At 35.0% G+C, this 22,719-nt stretch overlaps 2 protein-coding genes across 2 annotated transcripts; one reads left to right on the top strand and one right to left on the bottom strand.

Annotated features, from left to right (window-relative positions):
• Positions 1-3,436: 3,436 nt before the first annotated feature.
• On the bottom strand, positions 3,437-4,799 carry LOC120116735 (clathrin light chain 2-like). The gene is made up of 3 exons (XM_039137142.1): positions 4,367-4,799; positions 4,041-4,194; positions 3,437-3,734 (listed from the first exon to the last, which is right to left on the bottom strand). Exons 1-3 carry the CDS (start codon positions 4,714-4,716, stop codon positions 3,504-3,506), a joined length of 735 nt encoding a protein of 244 aa, XP_038993073.1. The 5' UTR covers positions 4,717-4,799; the 3' UTR covers positions 3,437-3,503.
• Positions 4,800-14,857: 10,058 nt separating this feature from the next.
• LOC120116847 (glycerol-3-phosphate 2-O-acyltransferase 6-like) lies at positions 14,858-16,044 on the top strand. Its single transcript, XM_039137250.1, has 2 exons — positions 14,858-15,475; positions 15,817-16,044. The coding sequence occupies exons 1-2, from the start codon at positions 14,858-14,860 to the stop codon at positions 16,042-16,044; spliced, it is 846 nt and encodes a 281-aa protein (XP_038993181.1).
• Positions 16,045-22,719: the final 6,675 nt, after the last annotated feature.

The raw sequence follows: 22,719 nt of genomic DNA, 5'->3' as shown, positions 1-22,719 counted from the left end.
ATATATCATATGAGCCCCAAAAGTTACTTGCTAGGTCTGACACGGAGAATAAATTCTCACGAAGACGTCGCTTTCACTCCCACTTAAAAGGGAAAGAGCTCAATTATAGAGCTTATGTTCATGCAATGTATGTGTTGTGTGTGAGGAGAAATGTTCATACAAAAATTGATATCTAAAAATAAAATTAAATATACAAGAGTATAAAATAAATTGAAAGAAAAAAGAATCATAAATTAAATAAAATTAGATTCTCAATTTCTAACTATAGATACAATATATAATCGACTTAGGTTTGACCATCCCCAACGGAGTCGCCAAGCTGTCGTAATCGATTTTCGCCGGGGCACGAAATTTTTCTTGGCGGGAAAAATAATGTGGATAAATGGTTTTTAATGAAATATTTTGGGAGTCGCCATCGGCCTTTTGGGTCTGGTAGGTCGAATACCTAAAAATCATCTTTTAAAAGATTTTTAAGAAAACATCAGTTAAAAGATAAACTGGTCTGCGTTTAACCAAAAATTCATTCTTTTTGAGAATAAAAAGGGATTCGTGGTCGGTTACGATTGGGGAATGATTATCACTCCCACAACGCCCAAAATTGGTCATTGTCGATTATAAATTGTCTCTAATAGTAGAATTTAAGAATTCGAATATGAATTTAATTTATGATCTTTTCATATTCAATTGGATAATAAGGAAGAAAAATATTAAAATAATTTTTATAAATGATAAATAAAGTATTTATTTATTTAAAAATATTAGAAAAAGGACTTCTAGTTGCTATAAGACAACCCATTTCTTTAATATTAATAAATAAATAAATAGAAAAATTTTCCTAATAATAATAAAATTATAATTTATAAAAGTAAAATATTTATTTATCTAAAAATATCAGAAAATGACTTCTAGTTGCTTTAAGATAACACATTTCTTAATATTAAAAATAAAAAAATAATATTATTTAAACAAATATATATATATATATATGACTAAGATGAAAATAATAATAAAATAATAATGAAAGTAATAATTTAAACATATCGAAAGTAATACTGTAAAACAAAATAAAATTGCAAATAAATAATGATAAAAGAAATTAAAATTATAAAATTAAATTTCAAAGTATATTAAATAAAAATTATCAAACTATTAGGGATTAAAATGTAAAATATATAAATTAATGGCCTAATTCGAATTATCATAAAATATAGATGCCAACAGTGTAATTTAGCCTTAATTAGTTATTCAGGACTAAAATAAAAATTAATAAAATTTAAATGGCCTAAATGCACTATTTATCCTAAATATATATATAAGGACTAAAATAAAATAAAATAAAATAAAATTACGAGACCAAATTTAAAAGTTCAGAATTCGCTTTTAGTGACAAACAAAATAAATACAACTTACAAGGACTGAGGATGAGGTTTACTCATGCGTAAATTTGCACAGATGTCCCTATCCAAAACGACGTAGTTTTGGAGTGGATATAAATAGGTCATTTAACCTTTTTTTTATTTCTCTCTTTGGCTTCTCTCTCTTAGAGAGAAGCTCTCCCTCCTCTCTAGCTTTCCCTAACCGGAGGGAGAGCCGGTCACTGGCCGGCCACCGTTCATCGGCGTCGCCGCCGCCGGCCACCATACACGGTGGTCGTTTTACAAAAGTGTCCCAAATCGAAGCCCTTATTTTCTAAACCCAAATATAAGGTTATTCTAGCCTAAAGTTTTACCAAACTCCGTAGATCTAAAAGAAACCGAAGTTTTACCTTCGGTTCTATGGTGTCTCCGGCGACGTTCGATTCCTCGATGGTAGGTCTCTTCTTTCTCTTCTCTTTTCTTTCAGTTTTGTAGATATAGATTGTTTGTTGGTGGTGGCTGTGTATCTTTCTTTTGCAGGATTCAGTGGCTTTTATAGCCACCACAGAACCCTGCTTGGACCGGTTAAAAGGGTCGAGTTCGGTGAATCACTTTGTAGCTGCGACGTGGGGGGCAACTGTCGTTGGTGCTAGGAGCTGCTGGAGCTGCAACGTGAAAGGGTTGTTGGATGGAAACTGCTGGAAATGCACGTGGAGGGGCTGCTGGATGGAGGTAAAAATGGTGATTACAACCTTTACCTTATATCAATGGTGCAAGAGGAGTAACCATCGACTTGTAATTAGCTGCCTGCGCTTATGCGTTTTGTTTTAAATTTCAGCTGAACTGTTAAATTTATCATGCCAAGAGTTGAACTAAAATTTTATTCATCGCCTCTACAATACATATTACGTCTTAGGCTAACTAGTTTGCTCATGCTTTTCAAGCTCGTCTCGTTACCCAAAGACAAAACTTTCCATTCCTTAAATCCCTATATCCATAAATCCCTAGTAACCAAATCTCAAAATTTATCGAAACTCGGTCAAACTTTCATTCGATACATCTATGCGAACATTAGCAGAAAGAGATGATAAAACAAGGCTCGATTAATGGTTTACCTGTATAACTTCAAACCAGTTAATTACAATAATTGTATGGCCGACGGTGAGGATACGAAGACGGATGGGTAGACGGCCAGTGATAAAGACGGTGGTAGGACAGTCATACATCCGGTCATGTGACTGATTGGATTTACGCAATCTCTATAGGACTTGCTTGTGGCCTGTTGGGTTTTCATTTATGTAGCCATCAATCATCTCTTTGGTAAGGGCTTTAAACCACAAGCTAAATGTTACTCTACGCTTGTTCCTTCAAGTTTCTTGCTGTGCTCGGTGTTGAAGTTATAGTAGTTGTTATGATCTGGGACGAATATTGCAACCCTTTTTCTGTACAAATTTATTCCTTTGTAACCAATTACGATCCATGTAATATCAAGAATTATCTGCATTGGAGTGTATTTTGTTCATGAACAAGATGATATACATTGACTGCAAATCAGAAAAGATATATTCATCTATTCAATTACAAGGAAATAAAGGTTGGTATTGGCAGTTTGTATTGAAAATCAAAGTGTAGCTTGTAGGACACTGTTTGTAAATGCTTCGATTGCCTTTTTTTTGTGTTGATCGAGTTCCCTATCAATTCGGATCATTTTCGGAGATATACTGTAAAATGGTCTTGACCAATTTGTTACTTTTGAAATTTCAGTGGAGAAAACAAAAACTTACTCAAATATTAGTGATCTTTTGTGTAGTTTACTCATTTTAATTTCATACATTCATCGTGCTCCATAAATATTTCGTTAAAAAGTCCAATGACGGTTAACACTCAGTAATCACATCTTAACTAAATAAAAACGAAAGTAATTAAATATTATTTTTTTGAATTCAACGAGAAAAATTATACAAACTTAAACGAGAGTGATCAATCATATAATTTATCCTTAAAGAATTTAGGAGTTATTTGTTTACTTCAGAATGATTAAGTGCTGAATGATTCAAATGTTGAATGATTCAAATGCTGAATGATTCAGAGGCTCTGTATGAATTAGCTCTGAATGTCACGTGATGTTTGATAATGGCTCTGAATCATTCAAATGTACTTCATGTGGAGAGGAGGATTATTCTTCAGCTTCACGAGTAGGTGTCGCATCCTGGAAAGATCAGTTGGCTTTCCAGGCTTAGGTCCCTGGAGCACAACGATGGAAGGTTTCTTTCCCTTCTTCTCTATAGTCGGCACCTCATTCGGGATCAGCTCTGCAATTGTCTTCCAGTAATTTTTCTCTGCCTCTCCATGGAATTTACCCCTATTTTCCAAACATACCTGCCAATATATGATCCTAACATGAGTCATTTGCAGAAACAGAAACACCGTATACTAACACACTGATCCAATCATCTTTGAAAATTTTAATTTCTCATACAATCTCTTCCAAACTTACAAGTGTACCTCAAACATAAAATTATACATCTGTCTCTCCTAACACACTTTCATCGCTCCACATAACCACAATCTAAATCCATGAATTTGTAATAAACCCAGAGCACTATAACACAAGATTTTCATAAAATGAAATTGGTGGGCAAAACATATAGTATAAGAATTGTGAATTTGAGGTCTGAGTATCACCTTCTCCTTATCTCTGTTGGATGCTTTGTTCTTTTCAATAGCTATACTTGTCTTCTTATGGAATTCAACTTTGTACTCCTCTGCTCCCTTTATTATTTGCTCCACCATCCCCTTCTCTTTCTTCTCCTTCTCCTCCAGTAGAATCAGGTTCTGTCTGCGAATCAGTAAATCCAAACTCAAACTTTTAAAAACATAATCAATAATAAATGATAAAATTCCTTCCATATTTTTTATAGAAAATTTAAGTTGGTAGTTTTAATAGTTTGAGTTAATCAAAATGAAATAGAAATGAAGTTCAACCCAGTAACTTGTGATCGTAAACTTACCTGCGCCACTCTCTCAAAGCAGAACCTTCTTCAGGCTCCATCTCAGCAGGCGGCGGCAAGACCGGCTCATTGGATCCTCCAAACTGATCGCCGTTGAATTCCTCCCCGTTGTGCTCCGGTGAGAAAGCAGAGTATCCACCACCGCTACCGTAGATGAGAGGTGGAGAAGGAGTTTCGGGCATCGATTGTGATGAGAAGACGTCATCTCCGATAGCGTGCGACTGATTGTTGAACATCGGTGGGGAATCGGGTAGTGAGACCTTGACCGAGTCGGCTTCCAAGGAGTGGGATTGGTGGGAAACGAGGCGAGGGTCGTAACCTAAGTAGCCATCATCGTCAAAAGACGACATCGGTTTTGAAGGTGACCCGACCCTACCCTACCCTACCTGGATAGCTTCTGTTTCAGTGAATCTGTCTCTCTGTACATGATTCTAGTTCTCGTTCGCCGCCTCTTAAAGATGCACTCAATCGGACCAAGAACTGACAGATGGCACTCAACATATGGCTGTTATCGAACTTTTGAAAAGTGTATTTACAAAAAACTGAAAACTGGACTGATGACATGGGAATGTAAGAAATACATAAGGCTAAAAAACGGAATCAGAAATTTGAAAAGAAATTTAATAAAATAGGTTGTAAATATTTTAAAATAATTTAAAATGGTTTAATCGAATAACTTATGTTATTGGTACGTATTAATTTTTTTAAATATCGATATTGTCAAAGTTTATAATATTTCAGATCGCAACCAACTTATTTTATTGTGGTGTGAACGAATAAAGCCGTATCAACTTAAAATCTAGTAGCATTTGAATGACAACTTAAAATGTTAATTATATTAATAATATTGGCAATTTATAAGTTATTTTGTGACCATTAGAAGAGTAATATTTTCAATTTCAACTAATATTGTTATATAAACAGATAACTTTTTCGGTTGATACATAGAACATTTTGTGTTGTAAATCGATTATATAAATATTTTTGAATTTTGAAAAAGAAGGAAAATGAGAAGGTTGTAAATGCATTAAACTTTTCCACATATATCGATACATAGAGAAAAACATCGAGTAATTATAGTTAACACAACCGGTTTAGGGAAAGGCCAGAATCAAAGAAGTATGTTTCCATTTGAGCAATAGGCATCTAAAGAGAAAAGATGTGAATAAAATTGAAATGACAATTTGAAGAATAGAGATGTACGTTCGTAAAACCCTAGTTGACAGTTTTTAAAATTAATGATTTTGGATTCAGGGATTAGAGTTTAGTTTTTAGGGAAAAGTTGTAATATAATGAATCGATTATTGTTATAGGTTGAATGAATGAAAAATAATTGGAGTTAGTAAAATAAGTAGTATGTAACATTTCAAGTTGAATGGAAAAGATTGGGTTGTAGATAACATTATAGGTTGTACATAATCAGTTACTATAATAATCAATTATGGTTATAAACAATTTACAAAAGCAGTTACATTTATGATTTTATACGAATAAGATAAAAGTTTAAAAGTTGAAACAGTGAAAGTTTAAAAAGAAACGAGATTTTAAATCTTCATGCATAGTAAATATTTATCTAATTGATGTGACATATGTGACTCGTATTACGAGATATATATGGGCTATGGGTGTTACAGTGTAATTGAGATGGGCAACATTCAGTGTTTGACTAGCATAATGTATAACATGAAAGACTTTTTCTCGTCTTTGCCCTAGCACTACTCCAATAGCTTGGTCACTAGCATCGCACATAAGCTCAAGTGAACAATTTTGATCTGGTGCTACGACTATAGGAGCAGTATTCATCACCTATCATCAATCACAAATTTTCTATTTTGCTCCAGCAATGAGCATAATGGTCTAGCAATATGGGAAAATCCTTGATAAATATTCGATAAAATCTCGAATGTCCTAAGAAACTTCTAATTGATTTCACATTGGTGGGAGGTGGTAGCTTCTCAATAACTTCTACCTTAGCCTTGTATACTTTCATGCCATGACTAGAGATATGATGCCCTAGCACTATGCCCTCAGTCATCATGAAGTGACATTTCTCCCAATTTAAAACCAAATTGGTTTCTTTGCATCGTTTCAACACAACAACCAAATGAATAAATGAATAAGACATTGGTCAAAGTCATTCACAAAAATAAAAAAGTCATCTATGAATACCTCCAAGTAATATTCAATCATATCGAAGAATATAACCATTATACATCACTGGAATATTGTTGGAGCATTGCACAAACCAAACAATATTCGTCGTAAGGTAAACATACTATAAGGGCAGGTGAAAGTAGTTTTCTCCTGTCTTCAGGTGATATGGCTATTTGGTTGTAACCACTATACTCGTATAAGAAATAATATAAAGTTTTTTCGGTGAGACGATACATCATTTCATCTATAAATGGCAATGAGAAGTGATCTTTCCTTATAGCTTTGTTGAGCTTTCTATAGTCCATACATATTCTTCAAGCAATAGTGGTCCTTGTTGGTACTAACTCATTTTTTTTCATTTGAACCCATAGTAATGTCGTATTTCTTTGGGACGTACTGCACTGGACTGACCCAATTCCTGTCTGAGATTAAGTATATAACTACATTATCCAACCATTTTATAATCTCATTTGGAACAACTTCTTTCATAATTGGCTGGGCTAATGCCTTTAATATCAGCGATGCTCCAAGAAATTGCTCATTTATGCTGTTTCAAGCTTTGCTGAAATAATAACCGACAAAGTATCATTGTCCCCAAGATAAACATACTTCAAATATTCGGGCAAAGGCTTTAATTCCAAAGCATGTGGCTATTCAATTGAGTTTTTTAGAGCACAAATAGGTCAATCAGGGAGTTCTAATAATTCAAAATGTTGCATATAATTCCCCTAAGCTCCCTCTTCCTCAACTATCTCCTCAATTGTTATTGTTACATTGTCGGTAGCATCATTCATGTTGTGGCATTCATTCTAATGCTCCTGTGTAAACACATCAATGACATCAATTGAATAGCATTCAATATTATTATCAACATACAAAACATTCTTAAAAACATTAAAAGTAATGTGTTCATCATTCAAATACATAGTAAATTTCCCTTTTTCTACATCAATCAATGCTCGACCGTTGGCAAGAAAGGGGCGACCAATATTAATAGGGACATCTTTATCATCTTCACAATCCAAAATGATGAAGTATGTGGGAAAAATGAATTTGTCTACTCAGACTAACATATTTTCCACGATACCACTAGGATGTACGGTGGAACAGTTAACAAGCTGCAAAGTAACGGTGGTTGGTCATGTTTCACCACTCCCAAAGTTCCTAAAAATTGACAATGACATTAGATTAATGCTAGCACCCAAGTCACATAAAGTTTTTCCAACAAATTTATCAACAATAATACAGTAAATAATGAAACTCTATGGATCTTTAAACTTAAGTGGTAATCGACTTCTATCCATAACATTACATCCATTTTTAAGTTCAACAATCTCAAATTCTCCGAGCCTTCTATTCTTGGAAAGAACTTCTCGTTTGAACTTAATGTAGTTTGGATTTTGCTCCAATGTTTCAATCAAAAGAATGTTGATTGTCAATTTTCAAAGTACATCAATGAATGCCTTAAATTATTGATCTTCATTGGTCTTTTTGAATCATTGAGGGAATGATGGAGGCATCATTTTTTGTGGTTGCTGCGACATTGGAGCTAAAGAGGCATCTGACAGTGTGGTACGCATTGTTGCTGGCAATGGTCCATAATTATTACATCATCCTGCTTCTCTTGTTGTAACACTAACAGTGGGAGTTTCAAGATTCACTTTCATGCTCTTACCCTTGTCATACTTTGTATCCCCCTCGTCAACTGTCTTATTAGGGTCCTCAACAGGTTTTCCAATGTGAAGACCACTTCGAGTAGTAATGGCATTACAATGATCATTGCATTGGGTTTTCTTTTGTTGCTTTGGATTTTCAGTATCGCTGGACAATATCCCTTGTAGTATATTGCTCAAAGCATTCACCATTTGACCAACTTGATTCTTTAAAGCCTTTAATGATGTTGTTTGACTCACTATGTACTCATTCATTAAGGCTTTGAGAGAAGAAATATTAGTGGTTTGATTTGAATAATGTCCTTGATAATTCTGCCTATGTCATGGTTGTGTGGCCTGTTGATATATACGAGGTTGTGGCATCAACTGTTACTTATTGTAATGTTGTTACTGAGGATTGACAACATTTTGACTTCTCCAAGATAAATTGGGATGGTTACGGTAATTGGCATTGTAAATGTTGCTATAGGAATTTTCATTCCTACTATAATTCCTCACATAGAAAACAAATTCAGGTTTTTGAGGGCATTCTTCCATAATTGTGATTATCACCACATAAACATAAAAAATGCTAGATATGGATTTTACCTCATAAATACCCCTAGCTTTTGTAGCTTTTTCACCATATCCGTCAATGATGTGATTTGGGAAGCCATTGATTTGAAAGCATCAGAATCCACTATTGCAATATTGCGTCTACCAAACGTGTTCCTTGTGTTAAGTTATTGATACTCATTTTTTATATTCTTTCCACAATATCATATGCCTCATTATATTTCTTCTCCAGAAATGCTCTGTTTGCTTAAGCATCAACCACTATTCGAGTGTGCATGTTCAACCCATTATAAAACATTTCAGTTTGTTTCAAATGTGGGAATATATGCATTGGACATTTTCACAGAAAGTCTTTGAATATCTCTCATGCCTCATACAAATTCTCATCTTCTAATTGATTAAACGATGTCAAGTAATTTCGCAGCTTCGCATTCATATTTAGTGGAATGAATCGCAATAAAAACTTTTGTGCCAGCTCATTCTAGGATGATATAGCACTAGGTGAAAGTGAATTCAACCATGCTCTAGCTTTATCTCTCAGCGAATAAGGGAACAGCTTCAGTTTCAAGGCTTTTTCATGAACTCCTTGCTAAACAAATGAATCACATACTTCCATACATTGGCAACATGAATTGTTGGTCACAGAATGTCAGGATGTAAATCATCGAGTGTTGCACTACGTGCTCCTGAATAGGCTAATTACGATAATCTATTTTGTAAAATTGTTGCTCATTAATTCCAGCTCCAATTGATAACTTTTTATTATTGTCATGTTGGAGTGGAGGTAGGGAATTGTTACCATTTCCAATATTCATGGTTTCTTGATTACTCACAACTTCTCTTTGACGGCGTCAGAATGTTTGTTATATCTCTGGATCAAAATGCTCTAATTCGTTATCTCTACAGGTCATAAACCAATGAAACTAATAAAGACAAGTACCTAAAAAAGAAAAAAAAATAAGTAAATAAATATTAACTCTAATGCAAAAATTGATGGTTCTCAGTAATGATGCCAAAAACTTGATGCTACGTAAGATGCTACAGCAATTATGTAAGTACACACATACTTCAAGTAATAAAGTGGTAGCTCAAAAGAGCTATGAGTGTCGAATTCCATAATGAGTGAAACAGATTATAAAAGAGTTAAGTGTAGGTGAATGATTGATTTAGTAATTAACAAACAAATAGCAAAGTAAAGAAATTAGGATAATGAAAGCAAGAAAATGAGGAAACAACAATAGAGCAATTAGACCGATGGACCTACAATGTTGTTTTACATGGCTGCTAGCAAAATGACTATGTTGTAGCAATATATTTATGAGTTATATAACGATTAACACTTAACCTAATGAATTTAATTCTGATTAAAACCACAGATTAAATGTTAACAAAGCATAACAATTGGCATTATATATCTCTATATGAATTGTTTACTCTCATAAACATCAATGTTGGGACAATAGCATCATGCAATCTCAATAATATTTATCTCTAAAAACTACCCAAATAACATATAATTAAGATGAAAATTATCTCTAATAACATCCAATTAAAACGCAACTCATAAACATATAGTTTAAAGCAGAAACTATGAGTCAAGCAATTCACTGAACACATTATGTTTAGTACCAAATAAAAAAAGAGAATTGATCATCCAACTTAGCAAAGTTTATTTCCCTTTTTATGTCAATAACACAAATGAAATGTTGAACCCCGATCAGCCACTACTACTACACGACTGCTCCACTGTTGCTAGTGAACTCTCTAGCGATAGATTTGAGCTGCCATCGTGGATTGAATATGAAAAGAAATATTGGACGTGAATGAAAATCGATGATAAAAAGTGTGAAGGAAGACCCTATTTATAAGCCCAAAAAGTTAAAGCATCATCCAATAGAAAAAATATGATTTTTCCTATATTTTCCAACCATTTTACAGTTATATTGGATATCTGTCCGAATCCAAAAAATTCCATAACTGTATGTTAAGTCACCAGTTATTGCAGGTTCTGTTCAACAATTTGGCACAGTAACACATCACATCATCTCCTGCAGCTTTAAGCAATGCCACAACATTAGTGTATCGGTTTTTAGCATAAAAAATTTAAATCAAGCCAACTTCCGTCAACTGACTTCATGATGCAAATGATAAAAAATATATAAAAATGATCCTAATAAGATCCTAATAATGCTAAATTTTAAGTTTAATCTAAGTAAAAAGATCATAAATAATAGCTTTTTTTTTTAGAGTCATCATTATCATGTGATGTCTTGAGTCAACAAATATAGTAGCTATAGGAACTGTTGGTACAAAACTCATGACTTCTTGGGTTGCATAATTAGCCTCGCTTGATCTAATGCACCTATATTGGGTAAGTCTTACCCCTGACTTGTCACATCAATTGAGACATCAACAACAGACTGACTTCCATCATTCCTACACTGTTGCACACTGCCTTGGGCTCCCATAGAATTATGACAACTAGAATCTACTTGAGGTGGAGTAAGGCTAGGACTGAGTGGAACCATGCATGTGCCATCTACCATGCAAACCCTATATGTCCCACGTACAACAGACAATTCAACACACTCTTGTTGCCTAGTATCAAAGACCAAACTTTTCGTAACCTTTGCACCTGCTAAAGGAAAACAACTTTCATTAAAGATTACATGCCTGGAAATGTAAACTCAACCATCAGACCCCATACACTGATACCCCTTACGTTGGGAGCTATAGCCAAGGAGAACACAAGGCTGAGACATGTAGCATTGCTTGTGTGTTTCATAAGCTCGAAGGTGAGGAAAACACCTATACCCTAAAACTTTCACGAAGTTTAATCTAATTTCTTGTTATGTAACATCTCAAATGGTGACTTCCCCTGTAATACGCGAGTTGGAAATCGATTGATCAGATGAACATCAATACTTACAACATAGGACCAAAACGAAACAGAAGAGAGGCTTGTGCCATCAACACAAGGCCTAGCTCAATAATGTGTATATGCTTCCTCTCAATAGTGTCATTTTTCTCTGATGTGTGAGGGAAAGGGAACCAATGATTGACTCTCATGGATTCCAGCAACTTAGAAAAGGGCTTATACTCACCACCTCAATTAGTTTGCATCTCCTTGATGCTTGCTTCAAACTGATTTTTCACCATGCTATGAAACATCTCAAATGACCAAAGAGCTTGATCTTTGCTCTTGAGTAAATAAACCTAACAATGTCTGGTACAAGCATCGACAAAAGATATATAATAGAGAAAACCACTGGATGTAATATGCGAGAGTTCCCACAAATCAGAAAACACGAGCTGGAATGGTTTGTCATAGACGATTATTGATTCATTAAAGGGAATTTTGTGGCTCTTGCTCATTCTACAAGCAACACATGTACTAATAGTGATGGTCAAAATATATGAACCTTGCTGGTTTCAACCCGACCCGATCCGATAGGGGTAATTTTTTTAATTTGGGGGCTCGGAGTAGGGTGGGACGGGTTATATGGTATAACATTTTGGGGCAGGTCAGGGCCGAGTTTAAGGTGAAAAGTCATCGACCCGACCTGACTCGACCCAATTAAATTTTTTATTTTTGTAAATATATTATATTTAATATTTTAAGAATTTTATTTTTTTCTATTATTAAAATGTATTACTTTATTATTGAAAATATTAAAATTATTATAAAATATTTTAATTTAATTATTTAAAATATAATAAATAATTATAAATATATTATTATAAATTATATTATTTTAAAATATTAATATATTTGGGTTGGGTCGAATTGGAGTCAGGGTGGATCCGGAGTAGAAAAAAATCTAAAATTCATCGGGACAAGGTCGGGTTTTAAATATATATTTTCATGTCGAGGTCAGGGCGGCCAAAAACCCGACCCGCCCCTCCACATGCCCATCCCTATGTACTAACAACATCTTTATTAGCATTTGAAGAAAATGTAACACCAATCTGTTTACAAGCTTGCACAAGAGAGGTATGGGCAGGATGCCCCAGCCTCATGTGCCAAAGACTATATGTTTTACCATTGAAATTGCTACTACAATTGTCAACACTTATTTCAACTTGATTGCAGCTACTATCAACACTTACATATTCCTTTTCTACAGCAAACTGATATAGTCCCTTGTTTTCTTGCCCTTGCAGTAGTAACACTAAAAAAATACCACATTGTCTCTAGCAAACTTTGAAACGAACAAGAAATTCTTGGTTACTGAAGGCACATGAAGTAAGTCATTAATAACTAAAGCATGAGACTTTGTAGAAAGCATGGTACTATCAATTTTGCAAATGTTTAATCCAAACCCATTTCCTACCATGAGTTCACCTGGCCCAGTGTAATTCGAGCTGTTAGCCACCTTTGACGCATTCGATGTCATGTGATGTGTAGCCACCGAGTCTACCACACAGTGATCCGGGATTGAGGATGCACCATGAGCCTGATAGGAAGTACATGCAAAGCATTCATGATTAGTGCTAAACGAGCTTACATTTGCACTAGGTGAGTAATTTTTAGTAGCTAGAACTCCTACAAAATCTTGGTTAAATCGATGCCAGCAACGGTACACTGAGTGAACCAATTTCCCACACAGTTGGCATTGTATCCTGGGACGCCCACGACCTCGATTACCGTCCTTCCACATAAGAGTGCTGAAAGCGGTGATGCTGTCTAGATCAATTTACACCAGCGTTGTTACCTTGAACCTGCATCACATTTGCTTGAACCGATTGATGACTCTGAGCCTGAAAACATTTCAGTTTTGCCTCAGCGTCTACCAACACAAATTTCACACCATCAACAAAATAAGTCTTTTTGCTGGCGGTTATAACAGCCATGAATGGTTGATATCCGAATGGAAGTCCATTCAAGATCGTAGCAATTTGTTCAAGACCTGAAACCTTGCTTCCAAGCAAGGGCGTCGCAAACTACCTTGATCTGTGTAAAATAGGAACGCATACTATCTTCTCCCTTCTCGATGGATCGTAACTTACAATGCAGACTTATCACGCTCGTCGTTGAACGGTTAGTAAAGAAGTGCAACAATGTCGACCACACCTCAACAGTTGTTTTTGCCCTCATAAACTGAGGAAGAATGTGATCACTTACCGTTGAGAGTCACCACGATACCAAAGCACTATTTTGTGCAACAAAGATCTCATAATCTTCATTGAAAACCAGATGTCCTTCACTATTCACAACTTTCTCCGGCGGAGGTTGCAGCTCGCCAGTGAGAAGCTGCTCCAAAAGGTGACTTCGAATAGTTAGAAGAACCTGTTGTTTCCAAAGAAGAAAGTTCATCTCATATAGCACAATGTTAATCTTCTTATTTGTGAATGCTCTACCACTTCTTGCCGAATCAACAAGCTCCAAACCTTGTGCAACAGTTTCACCCATCGTAAGAAAACAATGCAGTCTCAACACAAAACGAAGAAGGAAAAAAAGAAAGAAAGAGGAAAGCACTTCAAAAGTAACCAAGAAACAAACTGAAGAAGAAAGAATCACAACGAATGATCAACACTTTAGAGACGCAACGAAGAAAAAAATGGCTCCAGGAATCACGGCAAAAAATACCATGCTGAGAATATGAAGAAGAATATAGAGTGTATTTGATATTCAATTAGCATTTTGTTACAGAGAGTACACCATCATTATATACAAGTCTAACAGACTGGCAGCCAACTCTATAGTCAACATCATATATCATTCTTCGTCTAAATTTAAAAAGATTAATTATTATTACGGTTATATTATCCGTCAAACAATACACAATACATTTAATATAGAATCAAATTAAACAATAAAAAAGCTACTTGAATGAAACGTAGGTATCGTTTTCGACCTCCTACTCGGACCCCTCTTCACAAATGCCCAAACGTAAACGTAAACGTAAACAGATGATATAAAACAAAAAATATTTGCATTTTTAAACGTAAATAATCTCCTAACCAATAACCGTTTTGAATAGAAACTTTATACTTTTGTCTCAACTCCACCTTGCTTTTTCATCCTACATACATATATAAACCCAACAAATATCTTCAACATCATTCCCAATTCCCATCATCTCTCTGTTTTGGGTTGCATTTGGTGATGGGGACTCACCGTCATTTCGAACCGATTTCGAAATGTAGAATCGAGGGAAGATCAAATCAGAAGGTGGCCGCGGACTTAAACGGAACCCTTCTCGTGTCACCAAACCCTTTACCATATTTCTTGCTTATTGCTCTCCAAGCTGGCAGCCTTACAAGAGCACATGTTCTCCTAGCATCCCTTCCGTTTGTTTATTTGGCCAACTTATTCATCTCTGAATCTACAGCCAATAAAGCCTTCGTTTTTATCTGCTTCGCCGGGTTAAAAATCGGAAACATCGAGCATGTTTCCAGGACGGTGTTGCAGAAGTTTTATGCCGGGGATGTTCATCCCGAGACCTGGAGAGTTTTTAGCTCATTTGGCAAAAGATACGTTGTTACTGCAAATCCTAGAATCATTGTGGAACCATTTGCTAAAGCAGTTTTGGGAGCCGATAAGGTTATTGGAACAGAGTTGCATGTGACAAAATCAGGCAGGGCAACTGGGTTTACCATGAACCCGGGAATTCTGGCGGGAGAACACAAAAGGGAGGCCATCATGAAGGAATTTGGTACAAATTTGCCAGATTTGGGACTGGGAGACAGAGAAACTGACCGTGATTTCATGTCATTATGCAAGGTTAATGAAACCCTCATCCTTTATCTTTTATGCGAGTCCTTTATCTTTTACGTGAGTCCATGGATGGATCAAGAGGAGTGAACGGATAGTGTCTCTTGAAAAATTAAAATTAATATATATTTTAAATATTTTATTTATATTTTTTTATTTATAATCAGTTTTGATTTACTTAAATTTTATGAGATCGTTACCTCTTAAAATTACTAAAATTATATGAGATCGTTCTCTTAAAATGTTTAAAGTATATTCTTTAATATAAAACACTATATCTATATGTTGTTTATATATATATATATATATATATATATATATTAGACATTGATTTTGGTTTGATTGTGTAGGAAGGATACGTGGTGCCAAGAATGAAATGCAAAGGTGGAAAATCAGCCATCGAAGTTGTGAACTACGTACGGACGGTGCTGTATGGGACATTGGGATTCATTAGGAAGGGCAAGCATGTTATGCATGCCATAACTGATGGTGGTGTTTCTCCTAAACAAAAATTGGACTACTTCAATCAGCAAATTAATGATCGGTTCATAATTTACTCTAGACGAAATCATGAGTGACTCGAAAATATCATCACTACAATCCCATATGCTATACAGTTTGTTGTCACTTGTCAGCTTATATAGATAAAATTTAATTACTGTTATTTATTTGTCGTCTTATTGACTTTTGGGTAAAATACATAAATAGTCCTCCAACTATATGATCTTGTTTTATTAAGTCCCTCAACTATTAAAAGGTACAAAATGGTCATCTGACTATATTGAGTTGCTTTGTTAAGTCCCTTGACTATTAAAAGTTACAAAATGATTACTCGATTATTTATTATGTACCAAACTCGTCATTTTCTGTTAAAAATTTAATGACAATTTGAACTATACGTTAACTTACTGACTGATATATGATAAAATATGATCTCATAATCTTAATCGACTATCATATCTCAGTCAACATGTTAACGTCCAACTCAGATGACCGTTATTTTTTTTTAACAAAAAACGACGAGTTTGGAACACAATGAATAGTTGAGTGACTATTTTATAATTTTTTAAATAGTTGAGGGATTCAACAAAGTAACTCCCTATAATCAAGAGACTATTTTGTAACTTTTAATAATTAAAGGAATTAATAAAGCAGTATCCAACTATACTTCACCCTTAACTTTTTCATTAAATATATATTTTTTAAGAAAAGCGAGCCTCATTGAAAACTCCTTCTAAGCCTATAAGGGAAAAAGAGTGTTCTAGAAACTTGTATTACCATAAACATAATCGTTGGATACAATAGATGATATAAGCTTAGGACAAACTAAGTCAAAATACAAAACATTGTCAGCCCTAAGAGCTCACGTAGCTAGAGTATGAGCTACATAATTACAAGATCTAGGAACATGGAAAACCTTGAAATGGATCCTAGCTTCTAGTGTCTTACGAGCTTCAAAAAGGTGATAACCCAACGTGGATAGATCCTCTTTTTGTTGGGACGTCTTGTTAACAACGAGCGTCGAGTCTTATCCGAATATGAAATGGGTTCAACTATACTCACTCGCTAACGAAAGAGCATTGTCCGTCCTCTTGAACCCAACTAAGGATTATTGTAGTCACCAACATCGCTTGGCATTGACCGAGATCTTCATATTATCAAGAAAGAGCGTCTACAATAGTGTTTGTCTTCCCTTTACGATATTGGATAACATAGTCTAGGCCCAACAGTTTTCTTAACCCACGTTTTGGAATTGTTGTATTGAGTTTTTGCTCCAAAAGATATTTAAAGGGCTCATGATCCGTTTTGACAACAAATTGGCCACCCTCTAAATAATGTCGCCACTTTGACATCGCCATTAAAATGGCTAGATATTATTTTTCATAGATGGACATATCGACATGTCTAGGAGTTAAAGTTTTACTTTGATACGCAATGGACCTTCTTTCTGTTGCGGAATATAGTTATCGGATAGAGCAAAATCGTAATTGATAATTTGAGAAAATAAAAACGAAGATAAAGAAGACACAAATTTTACGTGGAAAACCCCTAAATAATATAGGGTAAAAACCACGGACAAAGGTAGAAGAATTTCACTATGAGAAAATAGGAATTACAACTTCTCTCGATCTACCAAGGAGAAAACAATGATAATTCTCTCTTGATAAAAAAGAGAAAACAACTCTTAAGAAACTCTCTAAATTCTCTAGTATTGAGAGAAAACTAGAATAATTTGGGATGGTTTTGAAGCTAAATGGGTTAAGATATTTATAGTTAAAGTTTAAGGACTAATCTTATAAATACCCTAAAGTACAATGACTAAATTGTGATTTTACCATTGTCCAAATTCAACTAAAAACCAAATACTTTTCGGTACCCATTTTTTAATTCATTCGGTGCATTGCACTTTCGTTGCAAAGTCCAACATTCAACTCTTTATTGATACAAAATAGCCCCACCCCTTTTGAGCACGTTGCTTTTTTTAAGTCTTCAAATGATGCTTTGACCGCATGAGACCAAATTAAATTGTTCTTCTTCAACATTTGAGTCAACGGATGGCTAATTTTGCCTTATTTTCGAATGAACCTCCTATAGTAGTCTGTCAAACCCAAAATACCCTTAGTGATTTTAAAGTCTTCAATATTGGCCATTTGCTCATTGTTTCGATTTTTGTTGGATCTATTGACACACCAGCATCAGAAATAGCACGAACAAAATACTCCACCTTGGACTATCAGAAGAAATTTTTTTCTTGTAATGTTTGTAAAATCAACAATAAGTTTTGCACATGTTCATATAGTGTGGGGCTATACACTAAAATTTCATCAAAAAAACTAGAACAAACTTTCGTAGGTAAGCATTAAATAGATAATTCATTAGGGATTAAAAAGTAGCTGGGCGGTTTTAAGGCTGAAAGGCATTACCTTGAATTCGAAGTAGCCACGGTACGTCCGGAATGTTGCTTTGTAGATATCTTATGGCTGGATTTGGATCTAGTAGTATCCGGAGCGTAAGTCTATTTTAGAGAAGAAATTTGTATCCTTATCCTGAAGTTCATCCAAAAGATCATCCACGACATGAATAAAGAACTTATTTTTAATTATATGACTATTTAATTGTTCATAGTCAACACAAAAACACCACAAATCGTTTTTCTTCTTTACCAGAAGGTAAGGTGGAGCAAATGGGCTCTTGCTTGCTTGAATTATGGAAAAAGACACCATTTGAGCATTTTTCTTTTCAACCTTTGTTCTTTAATGGTGAGGGAACCTATAGGGGCGTAAATTGACAGATGAAGCTCATGTTTTAGTGTAATATGATGATCGTGAATTTGTGGTGGTGGTAGGGCAGTAGGTTCTTGAAAAATGCTCTCGTATTCTTATAGATTCTTATAGGAGAGATTGCAATTCAGTTGGAAGCTGAATGTTTGTACCTTCGATAGTTAAGACATATATTTCATGACCAGATTTGGATCCTTTGTTGCTAGTTTATAGAGCTTTTCTCTAGAAACTGATTTTAAATATTCCAATGGAGCATGATGGTCGTGAGTCACCATGTGTTGGCCTTCCTTATTAAAGCTCAAATTCATCTCATCAAAGTCTAATAGAATAAGGTTGTATTTCTTCATCTAGTCGACCTCAAGCGCCATGTCGCTATCCCCAATTGTAATATTCTAAATCATGATTAAAAGAATGCCCTTGCATTGTCCTAGTAACTTGATTGGATCGAGTGTTACTGAACAATTTTGCACCATTAGCAACTGTGATTACCAAGGGTTGGGTAGAAACTAAGTCAATCCCTTCCTTGGCTCATCTTGGAGTTAAGAAACTTTGTGTACTCCTTGTGTCTATTAATATGCTTAGGAATCTGCCCTTGACTAATTCCTTAATACACAACATGGTATAGCCTGTACTCCCAGTAAGAACATTCATAGAAATTTCGAAGAGTTCATCACTAGGCTCTAGTTGCTCATCAACCCCTTCTTGTGGAGTAGTCTTGTTGTCAGCTTCCTCTCCTTCCTCCATCATGCTTAACTAGCGTTGTTTACATTGATGGCACAGGTTATTGAGTCTTCGATACTCTTGAAGTGGATTTTTTGTTTGAGTGAGAAGGTTAGGTCTTAGTGCATTTTGGGTAGGGTTGGGTTGGGAAATGTTGGTTGGGTATGGGTAGAGTGGGAATTTACTCAATGGTTTTTGCCTCTGATTCTCAAATTCAATTGAGACTTCATACAGTTTTGCTACCTACATGCTTCAGTAACGTTGTTGGGTGCAAGAACTTTAACTTTGTGTTTCAACTCATCCTTTAAGCGGCTGATAAATATGGACACAAAGAAATCCTTGCCTAATCCTATATAGGGCTTTAGCTCTTCGAACTGTTCTTGATACTCTTCTATCGAACCTTTTTACAACTGTCAAATGCATCGAACCACGCTTATATACCCATCGAACCACGCTTCTTCTTTGCTTGTCAAATGTATCACTGTCATTTCTACTCTTTGTTCTTCTAGAACACCAAAGAGTTGAATTTCTTTAACATATTTGTAATCAGCCTCGTGGATTTGTGCCATCAAAAGTCTGTAGTTCTAATTTGGGTCTGGGTAGCATGGATCCGTTGCTCCCAAAAGACCATCATTGCCCCTTCTTTTCTTCAAAAAGCTCCTCCTAACTCGCCTTAACTCCACTACTAGCACCCTTTTATTGGTTCGCTTGAAACTCAAATGGTTTGATTTTAATGATACGCATCTCCTCCAGGTTGTAAGAAAACCTGGACTTATCCTTAATCACTGTGACCTCTATTGGTTTCTTCCCATCTGTCTTGGTGGGAGTTTCACTGTCAGATTGTTCTTGCTCATCTTTTCCACAAGTTAAAATCCCCAAATTTGTTCTGCATACCCCTGGTTGGTTGCCATCCGCTTTTCCAAACTAGATAGGTGGTCGTCTTGCTTTTCCCACCATTTTGGAGGCTCAGACTCATCGGGTGCTTGTTCTACCTTCTTTCTTAAATCTTCAAGTTGTTGTTGAATGACATCATGTTCTGTAGAGTCTGTCATAGTTTGGTTCTATTTTTGTTTACCCGGATTAAAGAAATTGTTAGGATGTGTGGCTATGCCAAAATTGTTATGAACTATAAAAATAAAGAATTTTTCGAGTGAAATAGGAAATGAGGAAGATAGATTTTAGGGGCCGTTTAGTTCAAGAAATATGAGGAATAGAAACCACATTCTCATGTTTGGTTGGTCGGAAATCTTATTTCTGGTAATATTTTATTATTAATAGTAGATTTTTTTTAGATATATTACCGAAAATATCATTAACTCCCTTTCATTAGATATTATTGAATTATCGGCGTTTTGAATTAAAATGCTATTAATTTTTTTTTCTTTCAAAAATATATTTCTTCTAGAATAATAAAAATTCTACGAAAGTTAAATTATAAATTTATCCTTAAACTATTTTAGATTTATAAAAAAAAATCTATAATTAAAATTTTATATGAAGTTCAGGGGTTAAAATAAAATTGTACACTTTTATTAAACTTTTTATATTTTCAATTTTATAAAATAAATATATGAATTTAAATTTTTTAAAGAAAATATATAAATATTTTCTAATTTGTTAAAAAAATAAATATATAATAAGGATAATTTGGTCCAATATACATTCCAATAATCTTTTATTTCTTTAATCAAACACGATAATCTTATATTCCTACTAAACCAACCAAACACAAAATACAACATTCTTAATAATCTTATTCCTTTATAATCTTACATTCTGTGAACCAAACGGACGCCGATGAAAAAAAGTTTTCATTCAATAATTACATATTTTTTTCTCTCAACAGTACACAGTTTTATTTCTTTATAATGTACCAATTCACTAAATATCTACAGCTGGTTGTCCTTTCTAACGGTTGAAACAATAAGTGCTGGCAGAGAATAATTCATATCCATTCTGGGCTTTAGATTGTAGCAGGCCCACTTCTAAGCTCATCAGGCATGTATTACACTTTGTCTCTTCCATAAACCAGTGCTTTTCACATGTGTGGCCTTACTTTCCCCTTTTCATTCCTATCAATGGTGATTTCTCCCAATTCAGCCACTCTAATCCCTAACCCTTTTTCCTCCGATTCTTTCTATTCATTTGCTTGGAGATTTCCTTTTTCTCTCACAACTGTGACAACACCATCCAGGTTAATTTTAACATAACCGAGAGGGGGAGGTTTCCATGCGTCTAGCCTAGCAACGACGACGTTCTGAGAGAAAAATGCGCAGTCCTCACTCTCCCCAACGCTTGGTTCCTGATCGATAAAAATTCTTGTTGCAAGAACTGACATTGATAGCCAATATCCACGGGGCTTTCCATTTGTTTTCATGCACTTTAAAATTCTTTTTTTCCCGAAGATTCCAAAGGAGAATAAGAAAGCAAGCTACGTCATCAATATTCATGGCATAGATTACCAAATCGAGCCAATCTAATGGAGATACAAGTTGACTAGACGAAAATGCACCTTGTACTCCGACACAAACAAATGTTTCCTAAGAATATGCGCAGTCTCTCAAGACGTGAATGATCGTCTCTTCTTTCATTCCACACATTAGACATATACCATCACTTATTCCAGCCTCACGTAAACACTTACCAACCGCTAAACCACCATAAGCCACTCGCTAAGCAAAAAAATCTTAATCTTGGGTAAGCCCTGTAGTTTACCAACTAATTTTCAAACTCAGGATGTGACTGTCATAGAATGAGATGAGATGATCGTTGAAGCCACTAGTATCCCGAACGAATGGAATAAATACCTGAGTCATGATAACCCCAAATAATCATATCCCTATTAGTTGGAATGATGGTTGTTTTCAAAATCAGTTCAGAGTCGATTGAAAATTTGATGTACCCTCGACTCATTCCAAGAAGTCTGCTTCTGCTGAAATTCCAAGCCTGAAGCTGTTGCGTAAGAAGATGGAAATAGTCTCATGAGAGAGATTAACTTTGATCCACCCCAATGATCTTTCGTCACGTGAATATTACTATCCCTTTCTACTCTCCAGAACAATGCACCAGATGAAGCTTAAATGGTTTTGTGAGTACCCTTCCAAGCATAAGAACTTCTATCGCCCTTAGGGGCACTTAGTATGTCGCAATTTGGATAGTACTTTACTTTTCAGACTCGTGCCAACAAACATTCAAGATGATGAATTAATCTCCATATTTGATTACCGACGATAGCCAAATTCAAAGAGCGAC

Source organism: Hibiscus syriacus, unplaced genomic scaffold (assembly GCF_006381635.1).
Source record: "Hibiscus syriacus cultivar Baekdansim isolate YM2019G1 unplaced genomic scaffold, ASM638163v2 tig00110303_pilon, whole genome shotgun sequence".
In the NCBI taxonomy this organism is placed as follows: Eukaryota; Viridiplantae; Streptophyta; class Magnoliopsida; order Malvales; family Malvaceae; genus Hibiscus; species Hibiscus syriacus.
This window is presented reverse-complemented; position numbering and strand designations above follow the sequence as displayed.